The sequence below is a fragment of the Caloenas nicobarica genome, chromosome 3 (assembly GCF_036013445.1).
Source record: "Caloenas nicobarica isolate bCalNic1 chromosome 3, bCalNic1.hap1, whole genome shotgun sequence".
NCBI lineage: Eukaryota > Metazoa > Chordata > Aves > Columbiformes > Columbidae > Caloenas > Caloenas nicobarica.
In genome coordinates, this window is record NC_088247.1 from 103197245 (window position 1) to 103221972 (window position 24728).

Sequence of the window (24728 nt, forward strand, 5' to 3'; positions counted from 1 at the left end):
TGGAACAGGCTGCCCAGGGAAGTTTTGGAGTCACCATCCCTGGAGGTGTTTAAAAGGCGCATAGATGAGGTTCTTAGGGACAGTGCTAGAGTTAGGTTAGGTTAGGTTATGGTTGGACTCAATGATCCTGAGGGTCTCTTCCAACCAAAACGATCCTATGATTATAGGATTTAAGAGTCATATTCAACTCCCATTTCATGAACCACACAAAACCCCACCTGAAAACAAAACTACCTCCCAATCATCACGGATTAACTGGTATTAAATTGAATGAACTGGTATTAAATTGAATGAAGCAGACAGACTCAAGCCGCTTCAGAGAAGAAGACTACTGGCAGAATGATTTGGAAGAATTCATTATTTGGGATGAGCAGATAACTGAATTCCAAGTAAGGTGACTTTTAAACTCATCCCAAAGCCCAGCTCTCCTCCTCCTGCCCCCATCATTTAAGAAATTACTAAAGTGATGTAACAGGAAGAAGAGTTATTTTCATCGCGTTGTTTCCTCCTGTGGAATTACACTGATTTCAGGCTACTGTTTCAGCGACATTTTGTATTACTAAACTTACATTTAAAGATACTCCTAAAAACACTTAGTTTTATCCAAGTCTTCACAAACTGAAGGGGCATCTTAGTTCAACATAATTTGTACTACTGAAGAATATAATAATGAAGTTGTTAGCACACATGTACTTTGCATAAAGAAGCAAGAGAACCAGCCATTAGACAAATCACAACAATCCATGAAATTATAATACAGATGCACAGACCAATTTAAAAATGTGCATGTCATGCCTGCCTATGTCATTTCAGCCACTCTAGCAGCTCAGTTTTAGTGTTAAGAGGAAGAGTTAAACTGAATGATGAAAATATATCTATGTGTGTATATACACATACACACTTATTTGAAACGTTGTACCAAACCCTTCAAGTACAGGTAGTGGGAAACAACATAAAACTCTCAGACTTGTGGTAACTACCACAAATCAGGCCTTTTCAAACTTCACATCAAATGAGTAGAAACCAACACTTCATGTGTTCCCAAATGTTGGTTGGGAGATAGACTGTAGAACAGTCAGAATGCATGAAATGTTTACAACCAAGTAATCCTTAGAGAAAGCAGAAGTGAGGGATTTAGAGGAGAAAATATCCAACTGGGAGACAGGACTATGGGATCCACAACTGGATTATTTTAGCTGGCAAAAAGACACCTTGTATCTCCAGCTACCCTTTATTTTTTTGGCCTTGGATGCTGCATAACAGCATAAGCACTGCAGAATCTTGGTCTAGATAGCTTAGTTTCAAAAGGTAAGTCTTGAAAGAACAATCAGTATGAAAAGAACCTTGATAAAGTCACCCTTTTTTGCTGTGGTTGAGACAGCCATAGTAAGGTTATCTACAGCCTGTGTCTGTTCAAGAGAAAGAAAACTGGCACAGAGGTACTATCTCTTGTTACACGGGCAATCTTTAAAGCTTAATGAGGACAAAAGAATTCTATTTGGTTACAAGAACACAAAAGTCTCCTAAAGTCTTAAAATAAAAACTCCGTCTGTGTGTGTCACAGTGTTACAATGACCAGTTTGCTGTAGAGCCTACCCAGAATATATTACAGACACCCGCTGAAGTCAAAGTTTTCCACCAATGTTTTAAACCCTCTATGTCATCCTGTGCTCCAAACAAATTAAATTAATGATCTCTTGTCCAAATTATATGTGCTCATCTGAATGTTATCCCTGAATCCCACTTCTCCAAGCTACAAAACTCTGTAGAGTATGAACTGCCAAAGAGGATGACCTGAATTCCAAAGTTCAGAGGAGGAAAAAAAACCCTGATGTTTTCATAATAAACCAGTACCCAAGGAGAAGGAAAAATACCAATACACATTAAGAACACCTAATGCCTCTAGAAATCCTGAAAAAATGACCTTATTAAGAGCTGCACATTTGTTGGTCAAGCATTTTCGTTTCCTAAAAAAAATAAGCAAGGTAAGCAAGTTTCTATAACATATGTAATAGATAACTTGAAAACAGGTTTACTTGTTAAGAATTGCGTTTACATGGATGTCAGTCGAGAATCACTAGTAAGGAGCAGCACAGGCAGACAAAAACATCCAAATAATTAAAATGGCTAGAGGCTGAATCATTATTAGAAATAAGACTTATTGACTTTTATGCATAAAAAATTGAATTTTTTCCAGCTCTATATTTGGACAATCTTTAAAAAAAAAAAAATTAAGAGGCTCTTACCAGCTTCTTGTGAATTTAATACTTCTAAGGCATGCATCATGGCACTTGCGAAGACATTGGCATCTTCTTTGCTGCCAAAATTCAGACCGTACACCTGCCTAGCATCACGCCACTGGTGGAAGGTCTGTGTAGCCTGATTGTACTTCAGCCCTTTCGGAATGGCACAATTTATTACCACCTATAATTATTTAAAAAAAAAAAAGTTACTTATGTTTAAAATTGCTGTTTCATCACAAGATTCAGCTTCATGTAGATTTTATTCCAGGGTTAATTCCAGTCCCACAATCCACAAGATCTCCACACTGAAGCACACATCCATTTCAATTTTAATTCCAATGCTCTACGAAGTCAGTGATGGGAATACAAGAGGAGACTAATGTGATGCTTTGTATCAACTTATGTGGCTGAAGCATTCTCATTTCAGATGATGAGGTGATGTTTCATAACAGAAATGCAGTAGTAGCAACAGTTCTTTTAGAAGCAGTGTACTTGATGGGAATGTGCACTTGGATTTCTGAAACTCAGTTTTCCATTAACTTCACAGAGTACTTGTTAGAATTATTTTTTTAACTAAGTTATCACCTGCTCACTGTGGTTGCTGCACCTCTTAGCTTGCAGTGCTTTGAATGGCAGTTTATATGGACTTCTACCATGCATCACAAGGTAGCATTTCACAAGATCGTTACGGCTCACACACAAGGTGTTAAATTCTAGCTAGCAGGAAAACCATTTATTACAAACCATTCACTAAGAGCATCCCAAGGCACTTGGATAATTATATCCTCTCACCTTTTTCCACTGAATAATGAGAGAAAAACACCCATATTTGTTCTCAGATGAATGCACAGCGACCATTTATTACTTGGAATAAGTGTTTAATGACACATCACAGAGGATACTATCAGCCTATGCTTCAAGTGTGTGATAAATGACCAAGAACAGACCAAAAGAATTTTATTAAATGCTGTGAGAGAGGGGAAAAAGATATAGATGCTTTCCTCAAATAAAAAGATCTTTAACCCCACATCAAGTATCACAAGGTAGAGCATATTTCAAGGTGGAGTGCTAAGTTTGCCATTTAATCAAGATCTAATAACTTCATCACAGAAATTAAGATGTAATCCTTGTTGCTCCCTTCTCAACCTCTCAAAGTGGTAGATAATCAGCATTACCAAGTGTCAGAAGGTTTTTTGAACAAACCGATCGGATAAGAAATCAGGCGTATAACTTCTCATAATACAGGAAGAGCTACAGGAGAACTGTTGGTACCTACGCAGGATGCATCTACAGTAGAGAGGAGGGAAGAAGAAAAGTTCTTGGGCTGACACTTCGCCTTAAAGAGAATCAGATGACTTCTGTGTGTATCATTATCCTTCCTCCCTAGCCTTTATATTTGTCTGTAGGAAGGAATGGTAAAGAGCACACAAGGACTATTTTTTATGTTTATGGGGAAAAAAGCCATAATACAGTTTTGCTACTTCAATTAAAAAAGAAAACTTATTTGCAGTTCTCATAATTTTACTGAAGACCTATTGCTTCATGTTAGAAGCAATCACAAAATAGCTTAAGATTCCTATTCCAAATTTTCAGAGATCGGCTTACCTGATGATCCTGAATCTTCCTGCCCACTACTCTGAATGTGTTGTTGCCTGTGTGATGATATATGTGAACTCTGCTGAACCCAGTTGATCCACCAGCTGGTACCCATTTCTTATTGGCATCATCATAGACCATTACAGCAGCTCGTGCTTGGCAGATACTCTGTTCACTGTTAAAATACAATTATTTTAGATTAGAACATAAAGTTACTTATGGCAAATCATTGTCTTTTTGTGAACTTTTTTTTTTTTTTACTTAAAATGTTAAAGTAATACTCCTTGCAAGTTGCTGAAATGCCCACCTTTCATTAATACAAAACTGCTAGCACTTTGACATTTTGCTTAAAGATGTTCATTCTGAAAAGCTGTGGTAAGACAAACAGGCGTAACTATGAATGAAAGAGATCAGAAAGAGACTTTTTCTTTTTTCTTTTTGTTCCTTCACTTTCCTACCCACAGTCTTTTTCCCTACCCCCACTTTCTCCTCACCACCAACCATGAATTTTAATTAAATGCTAAAACCATATACAAGGTTTTCTGCAAAGACTGAAGAACAAAGAATCTGGAGTTTCACTAGCTTCATATAGTTTACATTTTCCATGGGCAATTATAACACTTCTACAAGAAACGAGGATTGGAAGGTCCTTGCTTCTTTTAATATACATAGAAGAAAAAACACACCACCCCCCACGCCCAATAAAGTTCAGCACAAAAAAGTTCACCTGCTCAGAAATGAAATGCTTTTTGGTTTTGATGTATTTTACAACAGTCAACACCTAGATGTAACATTTCTCCCTGTGAAAAGCTTCTATTGATTACTGCAAAGTGTAAATCTATTAGGAGATTGCTATCAGTAGCTAATCCTGATTATGGTAGTCATCTAGAAGCCTAAAGTTAAAAGGGAGCAGATCATGACTGTCATCATATTAGAAACCCAAGAAAGCAAAACATACCATAAACACACAATTTATTAGTAGAGGAGCGGGTGATGCTACACAAGTTGTCTTTATGGGAAATGCCCAGACACAGACAGGAAATAAAACCAGAAAGAAATAATTTCTTATCAGTAAGTCAAACTCCTTGAGCACACAACTCCAGCACATCCACTGTTATCAAAAGCACACGATGCCCGGCTTGCAAGGAATGTGGCCTCCCGTCTGGAAAACTCCAAAGGCTGAAGAGACACACATTCTTCATAGATTACAAAAGGAAAATAATGAAATATTTCTTCAAATTTTATGAATGACGGAGAACATGACTCCCCCCGAGTCTTTCTTGAGTTTTTGGTGGGTTTTTATTGGTTGGTTGGTTGGTTCAGGGAGGGTGAGTGTGTGTTTGTTGGGGGTTTTTTAAAAGATCATGCTGAATTTCCCCAATATCGTATTTCCATCTCCCAGCACCTGAAAATTCAGCAGTGTATCCAGCTGTTTTGTTACCTTTCAATACAGACATTTTCGAGAAAACATAGCATCAATTAATATCACACTTTCCATGGCACTCCAACAATTAGATAAGCACTCAACACTGGGATGCTTTTCAAGGCTCGGGGAGAAGAGAGAATACTGAGATCATGACTGGTATGCTTGCAAGAGATTAAAGATCAGATGAGAAAATGTATTCTTATTTTTAAAAACACACATGTTCGAGTCTCATCACCTATTCAGCAACTAGATCAGAATGGGAAAACAACCTATAATTAGACCTCCCTTTTTCTAGTCAGAAATTTATTCAATATAGGGATACTAAGATTATAATATACATATATATATGTAGTGCTTCTTTTCTCAGCATAGTTCATCTTATAGTTTACAATTTAGACCAAAAGGATCACATCTGATCCAAGAAGAAAGATTAACCACAAAGAAAATAAAATTAGTTAAAAGTTTCAGGTGTTTCACAGTCCCATTAAAAGCCCGCCACAGGTAAAGAAGAAGGTTGCCTCACCTGAGAGGACAATGCAAGAACCTACTAGATTTCCATATTTTTATGTTATTTTGGCACACAACTATCTTAAAGTTCAAACCCAGCAGCATTCTGTACGGTTCAAAGTACAGGACAAACAGTAGTGATTTTCTAAAATGCGTAACAGTTATTACGGAAAACTTGAAAATCTCTGAATCCAAACCAGATTTTTCCTACATTTGAATTTGGATCTATCACAGGCATGATAAACCATAGGTGACAGGATCTAGATACTGATTCGGAAGCAGAGCCATGTGGTTTGTAGAGTTCTTGCCAAAAAGTAACTTCATCTCAATCATGTGTCAGACAGATTAAAAAAAAAATCATTTAGATTCTATTAAAAATTGAGACTGAGTATAAGCTAATACGTTCCAATTACAAAGAAAGAAGCAGAGAGTAACTAATGGTACAGTGATCAGAAGATTTAATTAGCAGGACAGACCATCAAGTTCTGACATTCTTATTCAGAGCATTCTCTCTCTTTGCCCTGCCATGGTCCTACCACAGGCCTACATTTTTCAAAAGTATGTACTTTTTTTTTTTTAACATAACAAGGGAAAAAAAACCCTACCCATTTTAGAACTATTTGGTATTCAAGTGGCACAATTCGTAAGTGCAAATAAGATGACCTTGTGTAGAATTTCTAGCTTTTCTTTAACAACTGTTAAACTATTTTTAGTTACACTTCTCAGGCTATGCCTTTTAACTGGAAATATTACTCAAGTCTAGGTCTCAAATATTTCATGCTCCACTTAAGAGAAAAGAATTTTCTTAATAGCAGGGGATTATTCTTAACCATATAAAGTTATAAGATGATTCACATACTTTAAAAAATGACAAATAAAAACAATTTCCAGTTGACCTATTCAACCACTGCACAATAAGCCTCCTGCCTTCATTTCACACAAATTCTATAACTAAAATTTTCATGTTCCAGGTCTATAATTTTCATATCCAGGTACCAATTTGAAGGTGACATATTCCCCTCCTGCCAACAGCGCCCACCACCCATCACTTTGTTTATCAGACTGCAGCAGTAAGATGGAAAAATGAAGCTATCGCTATCAGAAACCAATTAAACCATCACAGTGTACTTTTGCCAGGGTTCAATAATTGTACATTACTACATGGAGAGATTAATTCAATTAATTTTTTTCTCTTAGCAGAAAGTTCTGCACTCTAAAGTGATTACTTTTTGTTTTGAAGAAAAGCATGGAGGTGGGAGACTCAGCAAAGAAGAATCTTCAAGTCTGCTCTTTAGTGACCATTTGATAGTTTAATATTTGAATATAGTATATTACCGCAATTAGATACCAAAAGTCTCAAAAAAAGTCATTTTTTAAAAATAACATGCTCATCTTAACTCCACTTAACTCAAAGGGCTACACCAAGTCGAAAATCCATGCTGTTAGGTCATGATGATCTTTCACAGGTCCAACAAAAAATAAGGTTACGTTTTCTTTCCATGACCAACCTTTTCCTAGGAAAAGGCTGAGTGTATCATACAGACTGCTACTAGAACCTGAGCCAGTGCCCTTTGTATTCCTCTACTGTATGTGAGCTTAAACTTCAGTTCAAAGGAGCAGCAGCCAGGTGAATCAGAACAGTGCCATTCATCACGCTTCTTGCTCTTCAGGCTTACTACACTTTCCTGCTGTACTTCTAACAGGAGATAGGTCTTCAATGATCTCAGTCTTTGTACATGAACTCTTCACAGCCCACAGGGTTTTCTGCAACACACGTGTCCCTTAAACTGCAGGAACTGACCCTAAGATGCTCGAAGATGACTTACTTTGTTCACTGCACCAGAATCACTTTGGTCTCATCTCAAACGCCCCTTTTTTTTTTTTCCAGATTACTTTAGCACTAGCAGGAAATAAACGAATTGTCTACCGTCATGTTGCAAGAGAAAAGGAGACAGGCCTTCATCTATTTGCCACATCGTTAGGCCTTCAAAAGCATCCTATGATTGTCTATCTACAAATTTTCCTTTTTCTGGTATGCTGTACTGGTTCCAGAAACCATCACACTTGGATTAGCCTGCACTTTCCCAACATGACAGCTCATTAGTGGATGCAAGAGAACGAGTGAAGGGATCAATCTCCAGCTTCAAATGCTCCTGCCAAAATGCACAGCTGCTCACAGAACTCATTGCTGACTTACTAGGGCAGTGGGTTGGGGAACTAAAGCGACAATCTGAATGATCTCGAAGAAAATAAAGAAATTGTCTGTTCCCATGTAAACTTACCACACTAAGTCTACGAAATTATACGTAGAAAAGGGAAAACTCAGAAAAAGGAAGATTCATGCACAATAGTGCTTGCCAAACCTTAAGAAACAAAGTGTACAAGCTCCCTTCCCAGAATGTAAAGCTTGACAAATAGCTGGATAAATATATGTTAGGAGGAGTTCTTCTCTAGACAAAGATGTAAAGCTCTGACTGTTCAAGCCAACCATTATTCTGGATAAGTCCACCTACAGCAATACCATATAAAGCCAAATACAGGGTGGTTGTTTTTTATTTGGGGTGGAAGAGTGGGGGGAGGTCTGGCACTCAAAAGGCTCATATTAAAAAAAAAAAAAAACACACACACCAAACAAAAAAAAACAACCAACCAAAAAAACCACAGTAGTAATGAATCATAAGATTATTCTTATGAGAGAATATACTTTCCTCCTCCAGTGATGAGATCATATGGAAAGCTCAAAAACCATAGCAAACTGAACCCTAACAGACATCATCCCTTCACCCAGATGGAACGTGCTCATTCTTTCACATCCCAAGTTCTTAAGCAAAATGCACCGCGACACCAATGCACAGTCTGCTGACCTAAGCCTGGGGTTTTTTTTCCCCTCTTCCCAAGAAGTGAAGGTTTCATTTTCCTCCCTCAATAACTAAAAAGGATAAACGGACTTAAATGAAAGCAGCACAACTGCAGCCACGGAAAAGATTATTTAAATGTACTAACAAAAGCAAGGAAAAGCTGTGATTGCTCTGATTCTATTTTTGTCAATGATGTGACAATGAGGTTTTTTGAAAATCATATCCCACTACCGCTGCTTCTGGTGATTCAGGGGTTTTTTTGCTATGTTCTCAATTTACAGAAACATAACAACATGTTCTTAAATGTGCAGTCTTCGTCGGGCGGAAGAAATGGAAAGAGACGCTGATTCATCCAATGCCTGTTTTGAATTTTCAAACCATGTGGTGCAAAGCTAGAAAGAAACTCCAAACATTTCCAACACTAACATCTTAAAATATATATTTTTAAAAAGCAGCTAAATGCTGGTCCAGATATCAAGTTTTATACCTTAGTGGTGGTGTTTCATAAGATGATTTTCCCTGCTTGTTCCTGAACCGCAACTGGCACATGACAGTGAAAAAACATGTTCTCCACTTCACTATTTAAAAAAGAAAAAACAAACCAAAAAAAACCCCCAAAAGCCCCCAACACCACCAAAAAACCCCAAACAAAACAACAAACTACAATATACTGTTTACTGTACTACTATCTCCTATTAACTAAAATAGACACTTTGTAGAAACAGTTGTCATGTATTCTAAGCTGCTCATTTGGTTTAACTCAACACTTAAGCTACTTATTATCTTACAGTTAACATAAAAATATTCCCAATGTCCTCAAATATGCCCCTCACATTAAGGTCTGCTGAGAACCAGACTGAACTCAACCACATAGATTAATACTTATTTTGTGCAGTAGTGGATGGGTTTGGATTTGTTTGGGGGGGTGGGATGTGAGTGGGTAGAGGGGAAGAACTTTGGGGCACTTAAGTTTTTAGCTCGCAATCCACTGTTTTAGTTTTACTCATTTTTTGAACTTTGACACTTGAGCCAAAAGCAAATCTCAGAGGAAGCTGAGTATAGAAGTTACCATCTCCTCCTGCCAACTAAACCGGCATCCATACCATCAACAGGACATCATGAGAAAATATAACCCATTTGGGTTCAGCAAAGGTTAATTAATTTTCTCTGCAACTCATCCTCAGTTGAAAGGTAAGCAGCTCAACTTTTCCTGCATTACTAAAACCCAGCTGAATGTGCTGCTGCAAGGGCACATTACATGCTTGGTACAGCAGAAGGAACTACGCCGTGCTCTGCTGCTTCCATCCAGCTTCCAATGATGTGGCTTGTCCACCCCAACTGAGAAGCAGCTGAGGGAGCTGGGGCTGTTCAGCCTGGAGAAAAGGAGGCTGAGGGGAGACCTGATCGCTGTCTGCAACTGCCTGAAAGGAGGTTGGAGCGTGGAGGGTGTTGGGCTCTTCTCCGAAGTAACAAGTGATGGGACAAGAGGGAAATGCCCTCAAGTTGTTCCTGGGGAGGTTTAGATTGAATATTAGGAAAAATTTCTTCACAGAAAGGCTTGTGAAGCACTGGAACAGGCTGCCCAGGGAAGTGGTGGAGTCACCATCCCTGGAGGTGTTTAAAAGACGTGTAGATGAGGCTCTTAGGGACACGGTTTAGTGTTGGATTTAGGTTATGGTTGGACTTGATGATCTTCAGGGTCTCTTCCAACCAAAATGATTCTATGATTCTACACAAGACGTGTAGATGTGGTGCTTTGGGATATGGTTTAGTGGTGGATTTGGCAGTGCTAGGTAACGGTTGGACTTTATGATCGTAAAGGTCTTTTCCAACCGAAATGATTCTATTATTCTATAACTAGTATATAATCTCGTTGCTATTCAGCTTTTAGAATAAGACTAAATTGAGACCAGCTGATTTATCTGACGGGTTTGCGCTGCAGATTCTTCTCCTGACACTATAACCCCCTCAAAGACAAGCGTGGTTGCTGATTTCTTCCAGCAGCTCCAACTCAAAGAAGAGCTGCTCTTCAAACGGGCGGTGAGCACGGAGGGAGCAGCTCCAGATTGCTTCTCCGGCAGCTCTCCTACTAACAAGTGAGTACTTGTGTCTGTGCCTAGAAAACTTTTGATTGATAACTGAGAGATTCATTCATCTCTCCCACAGTTTTGTCTCCGATAACCGAGAGATTCATTCATCTCTCCCACTTTTTCTTCTTGCGAACTACTCAGAATACAGATTAGCTGCAATATCAGAAACCAGAAGGAAATTCTGTATGGGAAAGTCCCAACTACAAATAGAACTACGACTGCTGAGGAACAGGGGAAACTGAATCTAAACACTGGGATTAACAGCTGGCAGAGACAAGGTGCTCTGCTTTCGACACAGAATTCTGCAATGCTCCATTCCAGAGCCTTAGTTGGTACACAGTTCATTGAAGCAAAACTTTCTTTGTTCAATGAGCACCTTCCACTGAAATAAAATTGTTTTTTATCTCAGGTATAAAAGCATTAAACATTAATTTAAGAGCAATCTGCTCTTGGAACAAGTGCAATTTACAGAATAAATTTCTCTTGTTGCTATAAATCTGTTCCTTCACAATTCTGCAGTTGTCGCTTGCTCCATGACAGCAGGTGAATATCAAACAGGTGAAGGAAATCATTGCAGGACACTCAGGCAGAAAAAGAAATATTCAGAACAAAAGCCTGATGTGAAATGAAAGTCTACTTTTCACATAGGTTTACCAATTTATAATCCCAGGAATTTTTTTTTTTTTACATTGTTTCACATGCCGTATTTAACATACTATTTCACGCAACAGATGAAGTCGTTTAGAGTTTGCAATTCAGTACTGTCTCTAGGTTCGTCATATGCTGATTCACATTAAAATTCAGCTATTCTTTTCTTTAAGAAATGCTACTTCAGTTTGAAAATGCATGCTGGAGTCAGACTGAAATGCTCACAGTCTGGAACAGTATTCTAAAAATACTCATCTTAAACTTTCTGTATATATAATTTTTTTTAAATGGACACGTAAAGAAAGCACACAAGCTAAAACAATCTGGAATGGACATCTAAGAAATTGGAACAAAGGATGTGTTGTTGTATTGGTGAGACAACCCTTAATAAAAACAAAGGATTGATGGAAATGAAATAGCAGACTGAAAACCATTGATTTTGAATGACATGAAATTAGTTATATTAACAATGGCTAGCTATATACATAATATGCAATTATATAATGTGCTATAATATTAATATATTAATATCTATTATATATTCTTGTGCATATGTAACTAATTATATTTAGTTACAATCTCCATCCCCAACTTAGATTCATAAATACTTTCTGAAGTCAACTTTCCAATTCTCATCTCAAACTGACGACAACATCAAACATGACTGTTGTTACCACTACAGGCAGATTAAGCAAAATTTATAACCAAAAAAGGTTTCTGAAGTGACTTAAGTAGGTTATAGCAATGAAATGTTTCAGGTAAGGAGCTATTTAACCAGTACAAGAAGTCCCTTTCCAAACTTTAAAGAGATTGCAAGATTACTCAAAACCAGGTATCAGTTTACAAACAGGAACAGAAATTAAAATAATTTGATATACAAAGGAAGAGATGTTTTTTAAAGCAACTACTTCAGCAGACAAAAGGAATGACCATTTGCCATCCTTTTTTTCCAAAAAGAATAAAATTCTTAACTTATCATTCATAGTACACATTGCCTTCTATAAACTCAGAGATACTCAAAACTGTTATCTAAAAAACATGATCCAACTCAGAACTTCATCTCCATCACTTAGTTTTCCATAGGTTACTTGATAAGCTTGATTTTTTTTTTCCTTTACTTGTTTGTATTACTGTAATATCCAGATATTTATCCTTTGTGTTTATTAAGAAGAACAGTTTTTCACAGCTTGCACTTAGGGCTCAAGGTTTTCTTTATAAGTAATTTGGATTGAAAAAAAACCCCGCAGCAGTAGAATGTTCTACATGTCCAAAGAGCATGCTCAGCCTTGGTACAGATGATAATTTGGATGCTTAAAACAAAGTGTGTGGTTTTAAATCTCAGTGAAGAATTTACTTTGACCACTCAGACTTCACAAAGTTTATCCAAACTTTACTAGGTTTACTTAAAAATCCAAGTTACAAGATGAAGAGCTTAGATATACTGAAATACAAGATTTGGTCCTTGCCTTGTACTCAAACCTAGTGATAACTTCATGGAACTATTTCATTAAAAGCCTTCATTATTTAGTTTCGAGATAAGATTTCCAATGAAGAAACCTGCAAGTGACAAAAGCAATATTTTCCCAGGTTTTTTTTCTAGAATTTTCTGGATTTTTTCATCCTATAAAGAATCACAAAGATTTCCCCTGCCCCTCAATAAATGTTGAGTTTGGGGTAAAAAAAAAACAACCAACCAAACAAAAATATCAGAACTACACAGTAGTTCTGGCTACTTCATTATAACACATTTGCACTGGAGCAGAGGGGAATCTTCCTAGCCATTTTTTTTTTTTATACTGGTAAAATACAGTTTTGCATTTAGACTCCATAGAACAAAATTATTCAGTTTACACTTGCTCCATGCACGCACTCTTATTATTTTTTTACTTTTATCCTCTTACACGGGGTGTTCTCTGAGACATGGCATTCTTGGTAATTTATGCAGGTATCTTTCCTGAAAATACTGCATTGTTAGAGATCCACTTTTCCACTGATTCTTCAAACAGGTTTCTGAAGGGCATTTACTATTTTATTTATACTAAACGGTTATGCAGAATCTATGCAGTAATTTAAATAGATTAGGTTTCCTAAATGCAGATTTGACACAGTGGCATTGAAAGCCAAAGGTTTTGCCACAATAAGGTTAATACTGCCTGGATAGCGATTTTACTCGCAGTAAACCAGGAGCAGAAGATTCCTACCATGATCTTTCATCCATTTCAAGACAGATTTTTATCAAAAATCAGCTTCTCTGTCTACTTTTTGACAAAGCTAATGGAAAACAAGCTCTACAGCACAATCTGGGAATGAATCAATTTGTAAGCATGAGGATACGCTGTAAGTGAACAAAGCTAACAGCCATAAAATCAATACCTTTACTGAATAGGATCATGACAGATTTAGAAGCTCAAATCTTTTAACTTAAAGGTCTAAAAGACCAGGACCAAAGTAGTCTATTTTTGATGGTTTATCGTTTTCCTTGGTACAATTCCATGAATCTGAGCCGAGTCATATCATGGAAAGCTGTTTTAAGTGGGCATGAAAAACAACATCTTCAGCAACTAGACTGACAGTTGATGATTTCCTGTGAAAACACACTTAACATACATTTCCTATCTTCTATACATATTTTAACAAAAAGTGACCTTATTATGTTATTTCTTAAGCTTGCAACACATGGTAGAAATCACAGCTTTCAGAGTTCAGATTCCCCAGGCAATCTGAGTTCCTGAACACACACTGCAACAGAATCCGTCATTACATAGCCATTGCTGTGGATCAGGTAACTCATTTTACTTTCAGATAAAGAATGCCCAGCTCCTCCTGGAATAGAGCGACAGGAGCATTTTTACATTACCTATTTAATACAATGGCTGCCTCTGATGTAGAGAACTGTGTAAAGGGAACGCGGCTGATCTTTGATTGAGACATTATAGCCCCGGCGTTAACATATGAATACGCAGTTCATAGTTCATCACAAGAAAGATTCTTGTATGAAGTGTCTTTCTAATTTCACCTAAAAATATGAAAGTAAAAATCGTATGTTAATAGAGCACTTTCTTTTAAACACCGAGTTGACATTAACATGAATTAATCAAGGAAAATGTGTGTCCACTGCAGATATGAGACAGGAGCAAAGGACACAGAAAAGGTTACATATATTTGCCTTGGTCTCTGCTGGCAAATTCTGTTCTCAGACTTCCCAGCTCCGCATGAGCACTGGAGTACTACCTGAGGCAGAAGAAAATTAAGTTATAGGCCCCAGTTAGGTAAAAGGGGTACAGAAAGTCTATTGAATTGAACAGTACGCACCCAACAAGGGTGGAGGCGTCTAGGTGGTGACATTATGAGGCCATTCCAACACGTTTACAAGGTGATCAAGGCAAGTTCCTGGCAGCTGGAAACAGGGAAGTGTTGTGACCATCCTCCAGCAGTGCAAGAACCGAGGCTCAGGGAGCCAGACACTCCAAGGGCTGCAGTAGCAGTTCAACATCAAACTGGTACGCTGCCACTCCTGAATTTCTTAGGGGTCAACACCAGCTCTGATACTGTTTCGTGTCCTTGTTAACGACCAGGAAAATGGGATGGAATGCAACTTCAGCAAGCCTATAAATGGTCTTCCCTAAATTGAGACAGACTGATATGCTGGACAGTAGAGCTACCGTTCAGGAGTCTCAGCAAGTTGGTGAAACTGGCTGACAGAAACCTCAGAAAGGCAAGAGCAAAAACTTGCGGCTGGGACAAAATAACCACCAGGCTGTAGAAAGCAATTATTCCCCTCTATTCAGACCATATCTGGTGTATTGTGCCCAGTTTGGGTCTCGCCAGTAGAAGGAAAGACTTTGAAAAATTGTAGCAAATCAAACAGAAAACCATTGAGGGGGCTGGAGAAAAAGACGCAGGAGAGGCTGTGACAGTGGTGTTTGTTCAGTCTTCAGCTAAGGCAGAAACGTAACCGCACTTCTCAACTACTCAATAGGTCATTACAGAGAATACAGAGTCAGAATCTTCTCAAAAGCGCACAATGGAAGGATGAGAGGTAATGGTCAAAAGTTGCAGAAAAGGAGCTTTCAAGCAGATAACAAAAAGTTACACTAAGAGAGCAGTGACACACTGGACAGGCTGCCCAGAGGAGCTGGGGAATCTCCACCCTTGGAGACTTCAAAGTTCAACTGGACAAAGACCCAAGCATCCTGACCTAACTTAAAGAGGATGACAGGGCACAGGAGCAGATGATCTCTGAGAACTCCCACCTTGACTAAGTCATTCTATGGTTCTAGAAGAAACAGAATTCCTTTCAGAAGGTCCCACTGATTTGCAGACATAAGTACCTTACTTATGACAATAACTTCCCCAGCATCTCATTTTATTGGAATGTTCTTCCCAAAAATAGCATCATGTGTTTCACACTTGAAGTTTCAACCAGTCTCTCCTTCTGTATCCTATAAAGATCTTAAACACTAGTAGTTCTAATGCTCAATGTCTAAAAGAGGTTTAAATAACTATGTAGTATTTATATCACTGACCTGTATTACAAAATAAGTGTCTGAATATTTTAAATAGCATTTTACTACACTATTTTAAATTATTATGATTAGCAGAGTAACTCATTGAATTTGATTGTGAAAAGGAAACAAAATGCTACAGTTCTCAACTATCAATGGAAGAGCAAGAGCAAAACAAAAATCCACCGAACTCAAGGATTTGGTAAGTAAAGATCCAAGGGAAACCAGACTCCTGAATATCTTCCTCTTTACGTCAAATCAACGTAGTTTTCAGTCTTCACCCATTTGTAGCTCTTCTTAAACTTCTTGTAACACGTTCTACCATTAAGAAAACTAAAATACCCTATGAAACTATCAGAGGTATAATGAAGTGAGGTAGAAAAATTTGAGCACATTACTTCAATTGAGACACTGCTCAGAGTAAAGTGGAAGCATTACTTCAAACATCTTCCATGCAATACTTATACAATCCTAATGTGGCCCCCTCAGCCCCTTTTTAAAGCACACAGCAGATGTATAGACAGGAATCAAAACCAGTACTCCCACTGGCGTAAGGCAGAAAAAGTAAAACATGGTTTTAAAAAAAAGTAGGTGATAAGTTGTTTTCCACGCACAGGAAAAGGAAGAAGAAAGAAGCTTTAAGAATAGATTTTGATCAAGTATGAGAAGAACTTAATTATAACTGTAGCTATGTTCCAGGACAGTTAACAAAAGGAGTTGCTAGAATCCCCTTTCATTTGAGATTCTTCTTCAGAAAAGATTAGACAAGATGCCTGTCAAGGCTGATCACATTATTACTCACCTTCTTCCTCAAAGAGAACACCAATTGATTAGGTCAGTCCAGCTTTCCTGTATGCCAAAGCTGTTCGCAACCTTCCCTTCCTTCTGTCCTCAGGCAACGTTTTCCCTTTTCACGCCTGCTGTGCAGCAACCACCCTGCTCCTCTGCCTCCTCCCTTCCGTCCTTTCTGCTTCCTTGCCCCAGCCATCACCCTCACTCCACACACTCTACAGCCCTGGGTTAATGTGACCAACTCCTCAAATCCCCTAATCCCAGACAGGTGCCCTTCTTACTCCTCCAGGTGAGACCACCTCTCCCCACAACCAAGCTCAACACTCACAGAATCTCAGAATGGTTGGGGTTGAAAGGGACCTCTGGAGATCATCTAGTCCAACCCACCTGCTGAAGCAGGTTCACCCAGAGCAGATCACACAGGAAGGTGTCCAGGCAGGTCTTGAATATTTCCAGAGAAGGAGACTCCACAACCTCTCTGGGCAGCCTGTTCCAGGGCTTTGGCACCCTCAAAGTGAAGACATTTCTCCTCATATTCAGATGGAACCTCCTGTGCTTCGGTCTGTGCCCATTGCCCCTCATCCTATTGTTGGGCACCACTGAAAGGAGTCTGGTCCTGTCCTCTTGACACCCCCCTTGAGATATTTATAAACATTGATAAGATCCCCTCTCAGCCTTCTCTTCTCCAGGCTGAACAGACCCAGCTCTCTCAGTCTCTCCTCATAAGAAAAATGCTCTAGGCCCCTCATCATCTTCGCAGCCCTCTGCTGGACTCCCTCCAGTAATTTCCTTGTCCTTCTTAAACTGGGGAGCCCAGAACTGGACACAGTACTGCAGATGCAGCCTCACCAAGGCAAAGTAAAGGGGGAGGACAACCTCCTGCTCCTCGCTGCTTCCCAGTCTCACCAGTCTCCATCTCATTGTATATTACCACTATTAACCAACTAGTAATAAGATGAGCCTGCGCCTAAACTGCTCTTCTGAACTGGCAGCAGGCCTCAGAGGCACAGATCCCATGGAGACCTGCACCTCGTTTGTCTGGACATGTTCACTAGAGAGATGCCTCTCCCCAGTTTAGAAATGCCGGACAAGAAAATGCCCGTTTCGTGTTCTTTTTCTGTATGCTTCAAATGCTCGCCTGATTTATGGTCTGCCAGAAAAAGAACTGTAAAATCTGGTGACAAGTCTGTGTTTTCACAGGGAAGTACATCACAGGGCACAGAATTTATCATTAAGTTCATAAGAAAGCCATGGAAGAGTTCAACACTGAACAAACTTATACTAGCCTTATAAACAGCAGTTTCTTTGACACAGCAGTCGATATTTACCAAATATTGCAGAAGAAAGGTGTCAACACACCTTCTTACAACACTGAGATACCAAAAAATTTTAATTTTATTTTTAACAAAGAAAAAAAAACCCTGCATCTCCAACTAAACCCCCTCGCTTCACACCATGACGTCGTGCAACTAAACACCTCAGTACTCATAAATACCGAGCCTGCCAAGTCAGCACAGACACACCTTGCTCATCTACCACACCGCCTTCCATTAAATACACTAAACTCAGTTTTTAGTGTGAGCAGCCGTGTCTGATAGGCACCCTAGTCTGCTTTCTACCACCTTACCAAGCAGCCCAGGGCACGCCTCGAAAGTAGAGAGTATCCTACACAAGTTATTTAATTTCCAAGCAATGATGCTGGATGATGTTTACACTAAACATTATAGATCTGCTTACGACCGTGACAACGATTCTTCCTAAAGACTACTAGTATATTCTAAAACCATTATAAAATTAGGAGAAAAACGATTGGGTTAGTTTCAAGTTACTGAAACAAAAAGTTCAGTATCATTTTTATAGGCAACTACAAAACCAGAGAAATACCCATTGTGTTAGTTGTCTTAATATTCTGAAAATGTATCCTGTACTTTGCACAAAGCTCTTTTCTACTCTTCACAAAAAGCAGCAACAGCAAAGACAATGCAACACTTCAATTTTCTCAAGTCAATCTTGAAATACTTTCTGTTCCCTAAAACAGATGTACTGCTAAAACCTTAGTCTTGTGCCACTTTTATTCTACTCCATCTTATTCTTCTTTAGAAAGTAATACATGTATTTTAAAGCATATGCGAGAGGCAACAATTTTCTCTACTTGAAAGACTTAAATAAATTTCCTAACTTGGCACATTACCACAGCAGTGTTCATGCCAGTTCATTGCCTCTCACATACACGTGTATGTATTTTCAATACACACACTTCACATTTTTAGATTTTATATCAATTATACACAAAAATCACCTTTAAAAAAAGAGAAATATTAGAAATAACTGACAATACCAAATTAACAAGTTGTAGAAATCTCTTAAATTAAAAAAACCTGAATTCATGTTAAACAGAATCCTACAATTTTCAATAATTATTTCTGAGTCAATAAAAAGTGAAAAACATTGTGGTAAAAGTACACATGGCTTGTGAGCAAGACAAAAAAAGTCTTTTGTGCAACAAGCCTTGTTTCTTGCAGACTCTCCTCCCAACAAAGCACGTAAGATCGATGCATGAATTTCTGAAATCTCTTAACAAGCCTGTACTACAAAATACTTCACATACAAACACACCTCATGAGGATCTTGTCCTTATTTCTGAGGGCTCCAGGATACAGCAAAGTTATGGACCTTATTCGAGCAACTTTAAACAAGTGAATTCTTAAACAACTCAAGACCAGTCATGGTGTAGTAAGCAAAGACTGATCTGTAAAAATTACTCTAGTTACAACTGCTTCCTTCTACAGGAACATCTAAGGAGCATTCTCATGTTGTGTATTCAGTATAGACATTTGTGATCATCTGTAAAACAAAGATACGCTAAATTTCCACTTACACACCAATCTACAGTAGAGCTTGGGTTTCCCCATACAAATTCCACCGCAACTCAAGGAGAGATTATCATCATCAAGTTGCCGCAATCTGGAAGCATTTCGCTTCCAATTATGGTTTATTTACATTTGCCTTTGAACACAAAGTTATCACCTATATTAAAATATGAATTCAATTTTCATGCCAAACTACTGCATTTACTCACTGAATAGCACATTTTTCTTTCACACTTCTCTTCTTTGATCCAAATTACTTTTTGGCAAGTCTAATTCAGCCTTATTTTGAATACCTCGGATTTCTTTCCCTCACAATTTAAGCTCTAAATATCATTTCTTAAACAAGTGATTATTATTTCACTCCTCCTGTACCCTACTTATTAATAATATCCTTCTTCAAATGGTTACTCACACAGCTACTTCAGAAGCCCTTCTTCCAAGTTTGACTCTAAGTCAGTCAAGATTTTAGCCTCTAACTTGAAGAAAGTCCTGATTTCACCCTACATAGACCCCAACCCCTCACTTCTTCCAGAAATTTTTACTAATTCACTTCCATTAAGATACTAAGGCTTATATTTTTAAAATCTAGTCCATTAGGTATAAACCCACTTTCATACACTCTTTTATTAAATGCAGCTTAAATTAACCTATAATAATTTAGACCTATGATAACCTTTTTCTCCGAGTATTCTTCATACAGTGTTATTTAACAAGTTAATAATATTTTATATTTATGTTTTATATTTAACTTCTTTTTTTTTCTCATTTCCCAAAGCCTGAAGTTTGGCTTCATCATTTAATTATTTTGATAACAAAGTCATAAAGGTGATTTGATCTAAAAATTCTACTACTGTTTTATGGTAGCCATGCCTGATTTTAAAAGAAAATAATTTTTGAGAAGCTGGTGGAGGAATTCCAATTATTCAGTATTGTAATGTATGTGCTACAGTAAACCTAACAGAAGTGACAGGTTATTTTTCCATTAATGAAACTATAAGTAAAAGGCTTGAAGTGTTCTACTCTTCCTCTCCAAACAACACCCAAAGAACAGCACAAGCAGAAATACAAAAATCAATGCCAGAATTCATTGCAATAGTATTTTGATTCTCAGTGACCCACTTTTAACTTTGAACACCAACCAACGATTGCAGTAACTAATTCAACCTAGTTAATAATTAACATTAACGTTTGTGCTTCCATTACATCTAACTTTATGCCCTAGAAAAAGGGATGATCTGGATGTACCACGAACCACCGAGTTCCATTGTGAGTTTCTCACAACGCCGGTTATTTCATGCATCTCTTGCAATAAAAATGAAGCAGCCAGAGTGAAGTGGCAATAATCACACAGCCCTTGGACAGAAGCGCATCAATGCAGGTGGGTCCTCTCAACACTTGCTTGAAGGGTTTTTATCCATGCAGAGCAGATAGAATAAAAGGACATTTGAAGTGCCATCTCAATGAGTAAAACAAAATTATTTTTCAACCTAGCTTGTCTCTCTTAAATAGGTTTTTTATCAAAACTACAAAAATGGCTACTCTGTGAAAAATAACAAAGAACAGTCTTACTCCAGAGCAGAGAACACACGTATAGGAAATTACTAAAATATGAGGCAAGTTCACACAAGTTATAAAATTGATCAATGCCTTTATCATCACGCACTGTTTTCCCAGAGACCAGCTCTTCTAGTATTTCAAACCTCCAGTGAAGTAATTATTGTCTAAGATTGCAACACTTTATTTCCCCTCATTATAGGATGTTTTGTTTGTTAGCTTCTTAAATATAGTTTTTGAGATCTACCTTCACACCAGGAAAAGAAAACAGTTACCAAGTTAAACAGTGAGAAACTCTGTTTGCCTTGGTTTCCTGGTCTCTACTCCTGGGCAATTCAGCTGCCTCTCCTGTTGTTCTCTCCGCTTTGCAAATGCTAATATTTCGAGAAATAAAAAAACACACCACGCACCTGAATTTTAGGACTGGAAAGTCAACGCCGTTTCACAATAAGTTTAATCTTAAATGTGCAAAGCTGTTAAACTCTAAGCTCTAGAGTAACAGGGGCATATCCATGTTCACCTGAAGAACTCCTGTTCCATTAGAATACCACCTACCTCTACCCTCCAGTTTCAGAAGAAAACTGCATCATGTCTACTGCTGACAGCAGCAAAAGGAGACTGTATTTCCCAAAAGACCTCTCAACTTAAAGCCTTCCCAGACAGGACAATTTATACATTTCCTAACCGTACCTGCATGAACACACACACAGGTAATTATGAAGTTCTGTTTGTATTTAGGCACAAGATTTGACTGCAGAGTGGGCTAAATCTGCAGACAACATTACTCCAATGAAAAAATGTCACGTATTATACTGGATAGATAATGCATTATATTAAAAAATTCCATTGTATAAATCTTTTCTACATAATGGTATTATCAGCACTAATCGGGAAGTTCGTTAAAGTTCTAACAAAAATATTTTTTCCTTTTTAGGGCAGAGTAGAAAAGTAGTTACTGGCTTCCTTTACTAGAAAAACAGGAAAATAAAGTTTTCAAAACAGCAGTAATATCAAAAATAACTGATCTAAAAAGAGTGCATTTATTACACTACTATCAAAACTGGAAGAGACGTTTCGACACTTTCGCTAATGTTAGTTATAATCAGATGTCAGTTATTCTATCTCCTCCTCTTTAAGGAATGTAACTCTCGATAATTTATCTCACACTGAAAGCCCAGTATTTAAACCAAAAGCAGTGCATAGCTACTACTACTGTGTACTTAATTTTTCTGCTAATCTTTTCTTACCTAAGTTACTCCAGTGAATCATTACATAAGCAAATATTTCTCATTAAATTGAAAATATAAGTTCAGTCCAGAAAGCACCAATATAAAGAGCCCCAAAAGAGAAGCAGCTCTAGCCAATTAAGGCTTTTAATCTGTTGTTTTAATATTAAAACTATTAAATATAGAGTAGAGGAGCAAAAAGCTAGAGACCTATACTAAAAAAACCGAACAAACAAACCACAGTCATTTATAAGTTCGAACTCGGAAAAAAAATTTTAAATCATGATTATGTATTCGCCGATTTTTTTGTGCTAATAAAGTATTTAGTGGAGTAACTATAACACAAAGGTGAGGTGAAGAACGATTTTGATCACACTGGAAAATTAAGACTCCATAGCAGCATACCCATTGTTTAGGTTTGCGCTAACTGGAAGTGCCAGAAAGCTTTATCTGAACACGGATTTTCAGTAGCTCAGCTAATCTAGCTGTAATTATTGGAAAAGGCTATTTTAAAGTATAAAAGCAGCACAATCCAGTGGGCATCCCATGGGCCTCTCTCATTGTACAAGATGGCTGGTATGGAGCTGGAAACTTAACGTGGCTTTCATTACTGTACATCAACAGTGCAACCGTTGTATTATCTTTCCTCTCCAGCTATAACTTCATTTTAGAAACCACCTTTTCCAGGCAATCTTGCATTATTTTAATCAGGATTTTAATGTATTGTGTTACTCTCTGCAATAGTCATTTAAGTGCTAAGATATCTTAAGCTCCGTGACACAGGGCAAAGTTCTGCTATTCACAGCATTTACTGCCAGGCTGGGTTTTCCCTGTGTCATGACACCCTTCTAACAGGTACACTCAGAAGTTTAAACTTTAAACCACACAGGGAGCGTCTGGCATCTTCTCTCTTCATAGCAGCTATGGGAATCCTACTTTCTAACCAGGGCCTTGCAAACAAAGACTTCTGAGGCAGTTTGGGGTTTTTCATTTAGTTAGGGTTTTTTTGTTTGGGTTGGTGGTTTTTTTTGTTTTTAACTCAAGCTATAGTCATATACATGCTGTAGCACACACATCATTTTGATAACACCAGCTATACCCTCAACAAGACTCAGTTACGTGCAGTTCTTGCCTGCCTCACAACAGCACTTGTTTAGGTCAGCAATGCACAAGACAAGGGGCTTAACACGATATTCCATTTTCAGATTAGCTAAATACTCATATTCTGGAATATATTATGTGATCAACTGCAAACTTAATGCAAGCAAACTAAACCAGGCACACTGCAGTAGCAACTATAAATATATATTTTGTGAGGAGACACACAGAAAAGAGAAGTTTTATTATGAATTTTATGCCACGTGTGAGCACAGTTACAAGCACAGTTCAGTTAGCTGCTCCCTGACATAGTATAATCCATTTCCCATTTATGCACATTCAGTTGTCCAAATCCACTTTCCAAAAAGCATGTGATGAAATGTAACAGTAAAATTTGGTTAATGTAACATGAACCAACGTCAACAGTACTTCGTTTACACTTCTGTATGCATAAAATGAAAAGGTAATGTTCCAGAAAACACTAAGCGGCTTACTATAGACTTCAGAAAATTATATCCTTTAAATTTGTTCCCATTAGGACCTTTTTTCTTCTCTACATCAGCATATTAGTTGTTAAGTTTCTTGGGGGGTTGTTTGTTCTGTTTTTTGTTTGTTTGCGGTCTTTTAAAGTTTATCATTTTCTTTAAAAGCAAAAAGGTAAATTGCTTGTTCTCCCCTCCTCCTATGTGCAAAGAACAGCATTCACTGCATCCGTGAAGTACCCAGGAGCTGTGAGTCATTTGTTTTGGAAAAAAGCTCCCAGAGGCTATCATGCAAGACTGTTCAGATAAAGCCTTTCAAGACTTACATCAGGGTTTCCCAGACACTGTGTGCACCAATAAGTGCAGACTAATCATATTTTGTCAGACTGCAGGCTACTTCTGAATCCATCTACCAGCATGCCGGTGAGGATAATGTCAGCGTGAACGATGAGAAGCACGTGCTGCTCCATGTGGCTCTTCTGCTTCTGCATCCTCACACAAGTTGCTTCAGAAGCGCTCCGCAGCTTTTTACAAAATTAAACTGAAGACAAATGGACTCACGCAAAGCAAAAACAGGCAGGGGGACCTCAAGGTTCTGATTGCCAGCAGTGAGCAAAGCAGAGCGCTACAGAAAGGCTGTTTCAGACCAGAGGAGAAAAGAAGCCCCAGCAAACTGGCTGGCTACCCCGTCAGCACAATCCACTGAATAATCCAAAGTTCTGGTTTGGTTTAGGAACCAGTTACTTCAGCTTTTATTCCAGCAAAGGCTGCTGGTGACCTAGGCAGACTAATATAATCCAGGCGTTGTTAAAACCAGTAGTTTGAATGTCAGT

General features: G+C 38.0%; 1 protein-coding gene across 7 annotated transcripts in view; it reads right to left on the reverse strand.

The window, feature by feature from the left end:
- The window catches only part of ENAH (ENAH actin regulator), a 99953-nt gene that overhangs the window by 46006 nt on the left and 29219 nt on the right, over window positions 1–24728 (reverse strand). For all 7 annotated transcript variants that reach the window (XM_065630639.1, XM_065630638.1, XM_065630637.1 and 4 more), the window contains exons 2-3: window positions 3849–4014; window positions 2247–2424 (exon numbers count right to left, since the gene is read on the reverse strand). In XM_065630639.1, the coding sequence (XP_065486711.1) occupies window positions 2247–2424; window positions 3849–4014 (344 nt within the window). The remainder of the gene's footprint in view (window positions 1–2246; window positions 2425–3848; window positions 4015–24728) is intronic.